Source organism: Dendrobates tinctorius, unplaced genomic scaffold, assembly GCF_039654945.1.
Source record: "Dendrobates tinctorius isolate UK_male_01 unplaced genomic scaffold, ASM3965494v1 ptg000138l, whole genome shotgun sequence".
NCBI lineage: Eukaryota > Metazoa > Chordata > Amphibia > Anura > Dendrobatidae > Dendrobates > Dendrobates tinctorius.
The window spans coordinates 12,007,571-12,022,778 of NW_027361806.1; the positions used below are offsets into that span (position 1 = coordinate 12,007,571).

General features: G+C 41.1%; 1 protein-coding gene across 8 annotated transcripts in view; it reads left to right on the forward strand.

The window, feature by feature from the left end:
- The window catches only part of FGGY (FGGY carbohydrate kinase domain containing), a 366,153-nt gene that overhangs the window by 114,586 nt on the left and 236,359 nt on the right, over positions 1–15,208 (forward strand). For all 8 annotated transcript variants that reach the window (XM_073544587.1, XM_073544585.1, XM_073544588.1 and 5 more), the window contains 4 exons: positions 540–757; positions 3,929–4,040; positions 7,963–8,114; positions 14,083–14,171. In XM_073544587.1, the coding sequence (XP_073400688.1) occupies positions 551–757; positions 3,929–4,040; positions 7,963–8,114; positions 14,083–14,171 (560 nt within the window). In that variant the 5' untranslated portion in view covers positions 540–550. The remainder of the gene's footprint in view (positions 1–539; positions 758–3,928; positions 4,041–7,962; positions 8,115–14,082; positions 14,172–15,208) is intronic.

Consider the following 15,208-nt stretch of genomic DNA (forward strand, 5'->3'; position numbering starts at 1 on the left):
CATTGGATGTCTACAAACAAGAAACATTATTATTATTATTATTATTATTATTATTGTTATTATTATTATTGTTATACTAGCACTAATACAGGCAGTTTAATTAGTAAAAATGTCCTTTTGTTATGAAATCCTCAGCAAGTATAGATGATTTATTTCTACATGAGAGATTATATGAATGGAAACCAATGGAAAAGGGGCGTCCAAATTTTAGAAAAGCAACTCCATACATTGTATATTTATTGTTAATAATTTTATGTTTATAATCTAAAATGTAAACATTTTTTCTATAAATTACCATAAAATGTAAGTTTTTACATTTTGAGAAGAAAGCAATACAGCTTTGTGAAAACTTCTCAAACAGTTTTGCAAACACTTGATTGAATGCATATCACCTTGCATATAGCGCTGCTGCCAGGTCCCTTCTCGCATTAGTCAACGTCTCCTCTTTCTATAATAACTCAATTAGTCATTTTCTGTTGTGGATGATTCACTTCTTGCCAAATAACCGCCGATTATTTCCTAATCTGACCTATTATTAGCCAAATAGAAAATGCAGAAGGAAAAGAATACAGAAGTGGTTACCTCTTACTACATTGGCATTGATGTGGGAACAGCCAGCGTCCGTGCAGCTCTGGTGGACCAGTCCGGGACGGTGATTGACCGAGCGGAAGAAGCTCTGAATATATGGGACTCTCAGCCGGACCACTATGAGCAGTCTTCCAATAACATATGGACGGCATGTTGTGCTGTTACCAAGGTAGGTCCAGCGTCATAACTGGTGTAAAAAAAAAAATTAAAAAAACAACCCTTTTTTAACATTTAAGAAAATGGAGGAGAAACTAGCTACTTCCCGCTTTACTGATATGACCAACGAACTTTCCAAAGCTATACTGGTTATCATTGCAGCTGGTAGAAAGTATTTCAGGCAATGCTCCATGAGTAAAAATATGCAAATTAGCTCTTCTCCAGAAGGAAGAAAACTATATCTCTAGTGCCATCTATTGGCGGTAACTAGGCTGTAAAGCCCCCGTCACACATAGCGATCTCGCTAGCGAGATCGCTGTGTGTGACAGCGATCAGCGACCGGCCCCCCTGCCGGTTATCGCTGATCGTTCCTGAAAGGTCAGGATTTTTTTCGGGTCGTTGGTCTCCCGCTGGCCAGCACGCATCGCTGCGTGTGACATGCGGGAGAGCAACGATCAGAGATCAGCGCGCTGGTAACTAACATACACAGCGACGCGCCGGCTTGGCGTCGCTGGTGCTGATCGCTGGTGAAGCTGCCTGTGTGACAGCTCACCAGCGATCACATAGCGACTCACCAGTGATCCTGACAAGTTGATATCGTTGTCGGGATCGCTGGTGAGTCGCTATGTGTGACGGGGCCCTAACTCAATGCATAACTTTACTTGTTATGTCTTAAGGGTGCTTTTACATTGTGTGCCGGCACTTATTATGTGGCCCCGTCATAGCTTAAGTCCAAACCCCCCCCCCATAGACTTTAATGGCACTGGCAGAGTGAACGTGCGCTCCGCTGCGTATAATTTTTGGGAGTGTACGTCTACTGGAGGCGGACACTCAGACACAGTCTACTACTCAAAAATTATGCACGTCAGAGCGCATATTCGCGCTGCCAGCACCATTATAGTCTATGGCTCCATCAGCGCATATCTCCAAATCCCGTTTTGCAGGGAAGTCGGACATAAGCCGCAATGGGGTCAACAAAAGGGTGCCGGGATGCAATGTGAAATCACCCTAAGTTTCTCCTATGGCTCAGACATGCACTTAAAAGTTAGCTACCTCCAATAGTTGGAAGTAACTTTATCCCTTATGCAGGAGAGACAATTTGCAATTTTTCTCTTTTTTTTTTTAAAAAGCCTTGTAACCTTATGGGCTACAGACAGGGTCTCACCTAAGCATGGCTTTAATAAGGGCAGATGCAAGAGACAATGAAGCCAGGGGCAGATAAAGGGAAGGAGAGGAGCTCCTGGGTGACCAGGTGACCTGCTGATGGTCATGATGGCCTTAGCCTACCTCTGCACCCCATACAGTTACACCCCTGGAACAAGGCTTTTATAAACTGATCCACCTTGGTGTATTTCCAGAAACCTGTAGTTTTCCTTATTTAGGGAATTTTAGACATTTTCATATTTAAAGCGACCTGTCAAGTTCTCTGTGCATCAACCTCACCATTTGACCTCTTCTCCCCTCTGACCCCATTAATGTCCAACTTCCTCTGAGAAACTGCAGTAAACTAGAGGGGGTATCACTTTGAACTTATGGGAAGGCCTGGGATAATATAGAGGTCTTGTCACTAAGTAAGATGGGTTTGATGGGACTTAACAAGATAATTGGCCTCATTAGTGTAATTGTTTTCTAGCAGTCAGCCAAAATGGCCTCCTTGATGATAGAAATGTTTTCCTAGCTGGTTCCTGCTGGTTATACTGGAATCCTGCACTTCAACATCGTGACAACCACACTCCATTCATGGGCTTCATACCCAACATGTCTGGGCCTGCGTGCAGTCTTTTGATATATTCGTCAATTTGCAATTTCCAATTTGGTCCTTACAAAAACTTCTAGAATTTGTCAACCAACTTTGCAAAGATGACTTATTTACCTTATGCAGGTGTCAGTCTTCTGTTTATGAATCAGGAAGGTCAGGATGAGCACCGCTGGACTATGCTTTAAAATATAAAATGACTGCATGATGTGAAAGATTACTATAGGATTTTTAAAAAATGGTTGTTTCTTAAAAAAAAAAAAAAAAAAAAAAAGACATAAACACAACAGCACCGCACCTACAGGTTATGTTTGGTATTACAGCTCAGCTCTATTGAAGTAGCTGCAATACCAAATACAACCGGTTGGTAAGTGTGGCCCAGTTTTGGGAAGAAAGCAACCATGTGTTTGTAATTTTATACTCCCCCCTCTTTAAACAATGCTGCTTGTGGGCCTGCAATTTTTGGCATCTCAAGTACTTGATCTTTGGTAGTTTTTATATTCTGTGTGCAATTGTTCTTTTAGCCACTAGGGGGCTGCAGTTATGGAGGGGTCATAATAATGGCTAATAATAAGTATAATGATGTCTGGTCTTGTCATAGTTCTATTTTATAACGTGTATCTTTTGGGATTTTTGTTTATTCTTTTTAAATATTGTGTTAAAAGACGAGCGACCTGTTTATAGAATCTCCACTTTATATTATTATAAATAAATGTTACATTCTAAATATATAAATATTTACAAACGGTAATGCACAATTAACCCTTTTCGGTGTAGAATATTTATGATAAAGGTCTCTGCTCCTTTTAGGAAATCCAGCTGTTGAATTATTCATGGTGTCGGCGGTAGACCGGTCAGCTCTCTGTTCGCTGCATCGATCACTGTGTTCAATCATTAATGAGTTGTGCCGGGAGCCCAGGATTAAGCCGTGTATACAGCAGGAGCCCAGGATTAAGCCATATAGACAGGACAGGAGGCCAATGTTACATATGTCACATATTATAGGGGCATGCACTGGTCAGGACTGGCGATACAGCCGAACAGTGGATATCTTTTCCTTAACAAGATAGACTTTTTCTACTCTAGAGATTGAAGAGAGTCTAAAATAAAATGTAGAAAATGAGATATACACTGTAGCTGTTGCAGGACTACATCTCCCAGCAAGCTCCGGCTTTTCCTGTAGTTTGGAATACTGGGAAGTATACTTTATTGGTTACATTGTTTTGGAGGAAGTAGCTAACTTCTCCTCTTATTTGGGGAAATACATATATTTGCAGCCTGGGACGTAACTACAGAAAGAGAATGATAAGTCATGAAATATGAGAAATGTAGCCGGTAGATCATCCTGACACTATATAACAGAACATAATAACGGAGGTCTTGCTATAATAATATTAAAAAGACATTCACTTGGTTGTTGCGTTGCAGAAAGTTGCCCAGTCGGTAGGAAGCGGTCGGATCCGTGGCCTTGGATTTGATGCCACCTGCTCCCTTGTGGTTCTGGATAAGCAGTTCCAACCATTAGCAGTCAATGCAGAAGGTAACATAAAGCCATAATAGAACATTTCTATAGTCCGGCATAGAACTCCTAAACGGTATGTGCACACGTTGCAGATTCTGCTGCGGATTTTTCCACGCAGATTTTGCTAAATTCGCAGGTAAAATGGATTTAGTGCAGCTTTCCTGCGGATTTTCTGCAGACTTTGTGCGGATTTCTATAATGGAGCAGGTATAAAAACGCTGTGGATTCCGCACAAAGAATTGAGGTACTGCGGATTCAAAACCGCAGCAAATCTGCGCGGAAAAATACGCAGCATGTGCACAGCGTTTTTTATTTTACATTGAATATATTGAATCTGCTGCGGATCCACAGGGCCAAGTCCGCTGCGTATCTGCAGACGAATCCGCAACGTGTGCACACACCCTAAACACCCTAAAAGTAATTTCAGCATTATTAATTTTAATCCAGTATTATCTGAAATTTTCATGACTCTGGGATGAACATAAAATCCTGCATTTCCACTGGTAACAGCGCCACTCATATTGATGGTTGTGCCTGGTATTGCATCTCAGCCTTATCATAAATAGTAAGTTGGAGACAAAACCAAAGTACCCCCCATATATTAGTCAGGCACTAAATTTCAAGATGTCAAAGTCCTAGTGCAAATGTTTCAGTGATGTCCCTGCTCTGTGCCGCACGCGCCAGCTCGCACTGTGTGTGTTGGCGGAAGAGGAGTCGCTTGGATTATGTGCGTTTTATCTTTATTTTTTTGCATGGGCTTGCACAAAGGTGGCATTATTTACTCTAGATAGGGCACTCAGGGAGCATTATTACTTTTTTAATGGGGAACTGATGGGGCATTAACATTTTCTAAAGATAGCTCTAAGGGGAAATAGCGTGTAAAGGGGCACCCAGGGGCATTTTTTGTATTAAGGGGGCATTAAGTTGACATTATTACTGGGTTAGGGGGGCCCTGGATGCTGGTAATCCATGGTATCACACTGCACTGAAGCAAACGATAAAAGACTAAAGTGATATTTGTGCTGACAATTTGTAAAGACTGTATACCATTGTACCAAACCCTCAGCTATGGGAGATGTCAATTCTGCACAAAGTTTGCAGAAAAAAAATGTTGTAAATCGCTTACAGCAATTGGAGAGCTTGAAATTGGTGACGACTTGAAATGCAAAGACTGGTAGAAAGTTTCAAAACTCTTTATTATACTTTAATTAAACTTTATTTACACTAATCCTAAGTATCGCTTTCCTGCCGGAGTCTAACAATAACTCGTAATATCGTATTACATGGAAATATGTATTTGTGAGAGCGCAATTAAAAGTCATTACAGTTACTGGTAAGATGATCTCCTCGCCCTGAACATCTGGCCCTGTCTAGGCGTCTGTGTTGTCTTCAGATATGCACGGAGGTGTTGAAGCATCTTGAAGAATGAAGTGTTGTTTCAGGTCTATCTAAATGCCCTGAACATCTCTATATATCATAGTGATAAATTGACGTCTTGTCCGTTCTGTGCACAGACTGTACTGATTGGGGGGTCACTGGAAGCAGCTTCATTACCTGGACTTTCCACCCACCACCTAATCTGTGGAGTTTTTATGCAGGATGAGAACAATCATTCTTTTTATTGCTGCACTCTATCTAAACTGAACAAAAGATACTTTGCCAGTAGTCTTCGATAAAAAAAAAATTTCACACCGTTTTGTGTCTACAGCTACTGTGCAAATTTATATGTCTCCATAGCAACAGACAACAAACATTTCAATGTGTAGTCTGATCCTGCAGACATACTTCCGTCTGTCTTTCCACGACTTCCTACTAATGTAACAAAAGTAGGCAGAAGTAGGAGTCAGATGAGAGAGTATGACTGCAGAATCACTACTGAGGGATTGTTTGTTGTCTGTTACTTTGGAGACTTGAGTCTTAGATACAAAATAGTAGTATTTAATGAAGACTATTTACAAAGCTGCTTTTCTGCACGGGAGCAATAAAGTGAATGGTTGTAAAGGTGAACAAAGTCTATAACTGCACCGGCTGGAGGTAATCCGCTAATGAGGCGGCAGCTGTACCTTACTCTTTTACCTGTCCCTCTAATTATCACCATTAGGGTGTGTGCACACAGTGCGGATTCTGCTGCGTTGTACAGTACCTTTATTTCCTATGGAAATAAAAAAAAGCTGTGCACATGTTGCGGTTTTTCCGCGCGCTTTACAATCCGCAGCATGTCAATTGTTTGGTGCAGAAACGCTGCAGTTTTACACCTCGTCCATTATGAGGTGTAAAACCGCAGGGCAAAACCGCAGATAAACCGCAGGACTTTTGTCCTGCGGATTTACCTGCGGTTTTCTCTACAAAATCCGCACACCCAAAAAACTATGTGTGCACATAGCCTTAGGACTCGTGCACACCACTGAGTTTTCGGTCTGAGTGCTATTTGTTTAATCAGGATCTCACTCGGACCAGCGTTATTCAATGGGGCTGTGCAGATGAATGATTTTTCACTGGCCACATTGGCGTGTGAAACAAATTGCAGCATGTGCGATTTTCCTCCTTAAATCAGATGAGACTCCTCGCCATTTCTAGTTTATGGGTGTGAGAAGAAAAATCGAATGCTATACGGAGCAACAGTACGGCATCTGACTTTTATGGATACATTGCAATTCTGTAGCATAAGAAACTGTAAATGATTAATGAATGCTGCTGTAAAAAAAAAAACGGATTACGCATGGATGACCCTTCTTGCAAGGGAGGCAGCTACAATTATATTTAGAGTTACATTTCAAAGTGGTTGTGCTACATATGACATTTCTCTACACCCATTTTCTATACTTTGTGTTAAATGTTGAACAAATCACTTTGTATGAAATAATCCTACTAGGACCTGACTATATTATCTATGAGAGGTGTCAAGTGCATGATTGCTGGAGAGGTCCCAGCGCTAGGATCCCGCAAGTCATGAAAATGGGGACACCAAATTTCCCGTGCCAGAATGAAGCTATTATGGGCACACTGCATGGGACCACTGCTTCTCTTACTGTCTGTAGGAATAGTGGCCGCACATGCAGACTACAGCTTCATTTGCAAAAGGCATTTGGACTCCCATTCTCAAAATCAAAGGAATCCTAGAGATCGGTCCCCCAGCGATCATATATTTATCATGTATCTTGTGGATAGGTGATGGATATTATTTGTGTCTCCTTTAGTGACATATTGGAAAACAATATCCTTGTCATATCCATAGCATGTACCATACATTTCTAATACATGATAGAATGGGCACCAAGCAGAAAAATGGTGGTCCTATCACATCCAACAAACTTGAAGGTACAGAATGACAGAATGAGTATTCAGGAGGTACCGTTCACTACATAATTCAAAGAAAAACAGAAGGACTATGTCACCTTTCTATTCACAGACTATACCTGTTCAAGTGTTAGTCTTCGCTATAATTCTTTTATTCTTTTCATGAACAAGTGGGATCAGGATGAGCAGTGCTATGTTCTTCCCAGATAGGGGTTGGGGGGTTAATGTAGAGCAAAAAAATGTTGGAATAAATCTACCGTAATTTATATAGCAGTCAGTGCTACTTGTGTAACTACTGTCTGTGCAGTCTATTTATATCCTATTCTTTATTTACTATACTTGCATAGCGCCATTAATTCCACAGCACTTTACAGACATTATCATCACTGTCCCCATTGGGGCTCATAATCTACATCTCCTATCTGTATGTCTTGGAGTGTGGGAGGAAACCCATACAAACACGGAGAGAACATATATTCTCATTGCAGATGTTGTTGTGGGTGGGATTTGAATCCAGGACCTCAGTGCTAACCACTGAGCCACCATACAGTGCTAACCACATACCCACTGTGCTAATATCTTATTAATGCATTACATTGTTCTTATAATTAGTTTCATAACCTGAACTTACTGTTTTACTAAGGTGACCATAATCGGAATGTGATCATGTGGATGGATCATCGGGCAGGAAGTCAAGTAGAACGGATCAATAGAACCAAACATGGTGTCTTGCATTATGTTGGAGGTGTGATGTCTGTTGAGATGCAGCCACCAAAGCTTCTCTGGCTGAAGGAAGTAAGTTTCTTAGGCTGGCTTCTATTTATATTCTTACACTGAATGTATTCTAGTTTCAGTATCTACAGATAGTAACTATAGGTTGTGTGTGATTGCATGGGGAGGAGAATTTTATCATTGCTCCACCCCTGAGGAACATATCTAGGCCAAAGAGCTTTGAAGTGCTGTTCCGAACACAGCAGGGTGTTAACTATTCATTGGATAGGTGATACTTTGCTATTTCCTTGGGGTTCCCACTGATCTTGAGAATGAGGCTTCCTTACAATGAACAAGTGGATGTGCATGTGTGCCGTCACTCCATTCATTGCCTATGGGACTGATGGCCATAGCTGAATAATGAAATCATAAACGACTCACTAGAGAACATAAATTCAAAAAACATAACAGAAAAAGAAACAGTCTTACCAACACCAAGTCGGATTACAAATGCACTAGCAAGATGCAGCAGACCCCCATGATAAAGGTGGGGGGGCAGCACAGGTGCAAAATACTGATGGAAGCAGCCTGGAACAAACCTACCAATTCATGAAGGGGGTGGCTGCCTAGTTAAAAAAAAATGCACACAAGTGAGGCTTATGTAGGTACATGTGCTCCACAGTGTCTGGCTTACAGCCTATTAATGGCGCCCATGCTATTAGATAAGGCGGGCTGTCTAGCACTACATGAGTGCACCCCACAAGGACAGTCACCCAAAGATTAGCAAGTTTATCATATTACCAGGTTATACTTTGCTAAGTTGGGAGAACACTTTTTTTTTTTAAAGGGGTCTTCTGGGAATACACACTAATTGCGTATTGGTGGAATTGAGCTTTTCTGCCTTTAAAAAAAAAAAGTTTCATAACATTTGCTTTCTACTAACGGTTAAGGTTACAGAGGTTGGGGCCCCGAACGATCATATATTGATTGATAGCCTACACTAAGGATAGGCACCTAGGTATCCTTATAGAAATCACCTAAAAAAGTAAGAAAAAAAATACCAAATACTTTCAGTTCCAAAATAGTTCACTGGTAAAAACCATATTCAAACATTAATTAAAAGAAAAATGTAAATTTACTACAAAAAGTAGGGAAAAAAAGAGAAATTCTTCTTCGGCCGACAGTTTTTTTTATACATTTCAAATATGGTACATCCTTGTTGTGGTCTTCATTCCAAAAAGTTAGCCAAAAGCAAAACTTTTTTTTGTTTTGTTTTCAGACCAACATTTTTTTGTTTTTTTTTTCCTGTTTTTGGCCGCTGTTTCACGTTTGATCTCCTCGACTGTCATCTTAATGAAAGCCAAATGTAAAATAAGTGGCATTGGCTTCAAGCACAGGACATTGTCTCCTTAAAAACACAACGAAATGCGTGGCAATAAGGTGTAGACAGGCTGAGGTCGTGAGGAATAAAAACTTCAAGACGCACTCGGCAGCCTCTCGTTAATGGGGTGTAATTAACATTAGTTGAAGAGGGTACATTTTCTGGAGAGGTGGATATCAATTCTGTAAGTCCATTTGCTCTCTCCATTACTTAGCCAGAATAAATCGCCTCCTTGCAGCCTTCTGCCTGAAAGTGGGGAAGATTTATGTCCCAAAAAAACGCGTGGTGAATAAGACTCATAGATTATGTGCCGCCGCTGGACTGCTTTATATTACTGCTGCTTATGAATATCCTTCCTGTGTATTTTTGCTATTTTTCTTAGTGGTGTTTTACACTGGACACATTTTTGGCCTCTGATAGTCCACTTGGTGATTATTTCCAGCAGAGAAGACGGTCAACGTTGATTGATTGTCTCTTACAAATCTGTCAAAAGAGGGGTAAAACTAAAAAAAAATGTGTTTATACAGTATGTGCAGATCTCTGCCTATAACAAGTCAATCGATGCTCGTTTAACCCCTTCATGTCAGGGCAAATTTTCATTTACATTTTTTTTCTCCCTTTCTTCAAAGACGCTTAATTTTTTTATTTTTAATAACTTTTTCCTTCAACGAAACGGCATGAAGATTTATTATTAGCGGGACGAGTTGTACTTTTTATTTACACCATTAACTTGTACTGGAAAACGAGAAAAAAAATGAGGTGAAGTGGTGAGAAAAAAATGCAGTTTATTCTATTGATTCATTGTTCGCTAAAAATGACATGGTAATCTTGATACGATTATGAAGGTACCGGATTGGAGGGTTTTTTTTCTGTTTTCCCTGCTTTTTAAAACTCTGAAGTTTGTTTTTTTTTTTTTTCATTTTAATTTTTGGCACCTTTATCTCAAACTCATAAGTTTATTTTATTTTTCCATCGATGGAGCCATGTTTGTTAGTAACATTTTAGGACACATACAACTTTTTGATTGCCATTTATTACTTTTTGGGGGGGTTAAGTGTGACGACCAAAAAAAAAAACCCACAGGCATCAGTATAACACTGAGGGGGGTCGCTCCTAATTTCACTCCAGAGCTACACATCAGACATCCCATTACATATGAGAGTTGCCAAGATTTCTTGGGCTGTGTAAGCCCCCTCTCCCAGGAATGCGCCATTCCTCTCGATAACTTCCCAGTCCACACCAAAATAGCCATTTTTGGGTGGGTGGCGTTTACATCTCTACCTCACCCCTATTCGCCCGGATATACCGGGAAATCATGGACATGTGGCAACTATACCCATATATAAACAATGGATGATGGGAATGGGTTAAATGTCCGCTCATACACACAGATTCATGCCGCCATAGGATCATTAATATGATCATTCTGTCCCCTTACAGCATGCATCTTATCGGCAGCACATCTCTTGTATATTTGGGAAGATGTGCTGCCAGCAATGGTGATTTAGTGGCCCTCGTAGATGATCGGCTGTTTGGCGAGATATTGGGAATAAGCCTATTACATCAGTGCTATACAACGTCATGATATGTAGTAGCACGCAGTACTAGGCCCCAAATCAGACTTAAAGGCCATGTTTAATCAAAAACCAAGAGATTTCATGACAGATATTTCATATGGCCTTTAGTTAGGATGGTGCTAGATTGTATAGGGCCGACATCTCTTTCCATTACAAATGGGAAGCTTCTGAGAGTACATTTTCGCCTACAGATGTAGGCCTCATTTTTAATACATGAAACTGTTTAGGTTACCCATAGCAACCAATCACAGTGCAGCTTTCATTTTTTAAACAGCTCTTAGGAAACGAAAACTGTGCTGTGATTGGTTGCTACGGGCAACAAAGACAATGTGGAGGAGCTGAAACACAAAGGGCCTCTTTCATTATTTAAAACTCTGATGGCCCATAGCAATGGGAGAAAGCGGCAAAGTTTTGTTGCGGTATCTAAAAATGATCCACTTTTCTAAGCCATGCTTTATAATGCAGGACTCCGTGACGCAGTGTAATAATATTTTCAACCAGGTTTATAGTAACTAACCAACAGGGGGCGTAACTATAATAGGTGAAGGGATTGGAGTCGCACCCGGGCCCCGGAGCCTAGCAGGGGCCCAGAAAGTCTTTTTGGCACATTTTGAAAAGACAATTACTAATAAATCCTGCAATAATTGGGGGCGCCATTGGAGCTCTTGCATTGCAGCCCACCAGATTTAAGTCATGCCACTGCCAACAAAGAAAAAAAACAAAACAATGATTGCAACCTCCAAACATTGGATGTTAATGACCGGATAATGAAACTGGTGTTGTACGTCAAGAATGAAAACAAAAATTAAAAGAAGAAAAAAATGGAGTAAAATAAAATAGAAATAACTATAAAGCTGGGTGACCGCCCTTATGGAGGTTTCCGTGGAGCCATTTTTGTCATCCAGTTTTTCCAATTCAAGGACTTCCAGTTGGTGGTTTTCGATGGCGGGGGCACTGCGGGATACTCGTGGATTAATTCCCACATACGCTATTAATTTTACAGCTTCCTGAGCCGACATAGGAGAAATATTTCAGTTTTATGATAATATCATTCAGATCCATTTTCAGCAGTCATATGATACGCTTTGTGGCGAACTAAAATCTGTGAAAGGCTGAAGTTCTACCTCGTCTGCTGCGCTCCAGCTGGAAACCCCCACATAAGCGATAGCTCGGCCTGGCAGGGGAACACACAAACCTTACAATTAGTATGTTGGCTGCAACCCATTATCTATCGGACTCTGCAAGGTCCATTATCACAATCTTCCCCTGTGTAATGTAGGAACATATAACGGCTCCTGCAGAAACACATGGACACAGAGGAGAAGCAGGCGGATAATGTCATGTTATCTCACAGGCCTATATAGAGACATGACTGCCGGTCACTCACTCCATCATCCTCCGGAGGACATGACAGCTGCCTGGCCTCCTTCTGCAGAAAACTGAACATCTGCTAATTGCTGCTCTCCACCTACATCAGTCCTAAAACTGCTCATGACTCCTCATAACTGCATTATTTAAAGGGGATTTATACCACCCAATTTAGGTCTAGGCTCTGATGGTTGAGGAAAAGGGTCAAGTTCACAGTCTGTGGCCGCTCATGTTCAACTCCTCCATGACTTTATGGACTTTGTGCACTGGGCACAGTCATGGGGACAGAGAAGGGTCCTCACCAAGCTGTTCCCACAAAGCTGAAGCTACAATTGTCCACAATGTATTGTGCTGAGGTATTAAGATTTCCAATCACTGGAGCTGAGGGACTGAGGCCAAACCCTGATAAGAAGCCCATATTATTGTCCTCCTCCACCATCTGTACAGGGGACACAATGCAATCAGGGGGTAACGTCCTCCTGTAATCACCAAACACAGACTCGTTCATCAGACGCACATAAAGAAGTGTAATCGTTCCCTGCCCAGAACACGTCTCCTCCAGAGTCCAGTGGTGGCGGCTTTACACCACTCCATCCGACACTCGGCATTGTGCTTGGTGATGTATGGCTGCATTCAGCTGCTTGGCCATGAAGCTCTCGGCGGGGTCGCAGTTTTTATGCTGATACCATAGGAGGTCTGGACTCTGCAGTTATGGGGTCGACAGAGCATTGGTGACTTTTCTGCCCTCTGCTTCTCAGCACTCGGTGACCCAACTCTGTAACGCTACAGGGTCTCCACTTTGTGGCTAAGTTGCTGTTGTTCCATCCACTTCTCAATAATATCACTCACAGGTAATGGGGAAGATTTAGGAGGAAGAAATGTCATGGACGGACTTGTTACCCCGGTGGCTCCCATTACAGGACCGCGCTGGTATTAAGGAGTTCTTTACCACCATCCGTTCTGTCACGGCTTATGACATGGTGGGGAGCCAAATGTTGTTCACTGGGGGGAAAATGGACTCGGATGTTGTACACCAGGGGAAAAGGGGTTGAATGTTATACACTGGGGCTTAATGTAATACACCAGAGGGCAATGGGACTGAATGAGGAGCTGGAATTCAGTGATTAATACATGTGTCTCAATTCTTTTGTCAACATAATGTATTATTATATTGATCAGAGAGCTCTGTTTTTTCTGATACATAGTTCCAAATCTCCTGCATAGATTTCAAGGTACAATACAAAATCCTGGCTATTTGCAGTCACCACTATGGGGAGCTCACTGTATACTGTGATATCATTCAATTATTCATGTATAATCAGCATTCAGTGAGCTCCATCTAGTGGTGACTGCTGGGAGCCAAGATTTTATCTTTCACCAGTATGGATATGCAGGTGATTTGGAACTTTATATCAGACAAAATATTAAGAAAAACAAAATCCTGTATATGTGGAAGAATGGTAGGAAAATAACAATAAAATAAAATAAATGATGGTCAATCAATTTTAAAGGGAAGTTCCATTCTCAATGTAATTTTCACCAATGCCCCTTTCTGAATGTCCTTGTCATCAGGTCTAAGGGTGTAGCACACATTTTATAGGCTCTTCTGTAGGAGGGACTTTTCCTGGGTGCAGTGTGGCCCAGGAATAACCGATGAGGAGTGGGGGAAGGGAAATGAGTGACTACTGCGCAGAGATGTTATGTCTATTTTGTTCTATATTCCAAGAATTTAGGTCAGGAATGCTGGACTAAGGCCGGACACTTCTTTGATCTTCCAGATTATTTATCCTGGAAAGCAACCGGAGATCTCACCAGGTACGCTTTCATTGCTTATTTTACTTTCTGATAATAATGTAGAAAATTATTCTGAATGTCCTTTTCATCAGCCTCATGGTGGAGCACTGACTTCTAGGAAGAGCTTCTTTTAGGCATTTGCTGGCCCCTGCTCGGAAATGCTAAGGAGAGGAGCAGTGGGAGAAGGGAAGTGACAACTGCAATGAGCAGATTACTAATTTGCAAAAGTGGTTGTCACTTTTTATATATTCCTATATGGGGCAGCTGAACTTTAAAACAGCCCTGGGTACTGACTACTAAATATAAGGCAGTCATTGAGAACGATAGATTTGTGATCTGCCTTTCATTCTACTCTGACGTATAGATTTTGGCAAGTACTAACATTGTAGTAGATCAAAAGTTTGGATGCTACCATAGCTTGCATTTATGGAGGGACGCTGTAATATCAGAAATGTTTAGCCATTTTTACATGTTTTTACTTAAATGCATGTATTTTGGGCTAAAATCATTTACATTATTGGATTTCATTAACTATTTTGCACCATTTGCATTCTATAGCCTCTGTATTGCAAAGTCTATTGAAATGAGTTAACTGACACTCCATAGGTGAGCATGGTCTGACAGGGGGGTTTGTCTCTTTTGCTCAGCTCCTCTCATCTGATTTATGACCACAGACCACATCAAAATGTAATGTGCAGGGAACAAAAATACCCTGTAAAAGCCAAACGATACAAATTTTTCTGGAAGCCAATTGCAAACATGTTTTTTAAAAGCATATATTTCGGACAAAAAAAAAGTCTTCAAAAATGGATATCACCTTTTAATGCCTGAAGGTGGCCATACATAGCTGAACACCACCAAACCTACTGAATTTGGTGGGATTGGCCAACCTTAATATGGATGACATGACATATGTTAGGGGAATGAAGAATCAGGAATGTTGGATTCCGACTTACCCAATGCTTTAGGAGGTAATCAGTCACTATAGGTATTTGTCCCTTTGGAGATGAGTATGCGTGCGTATGCGGGGATTGGGAGGAATAGTTGATGACCGAATG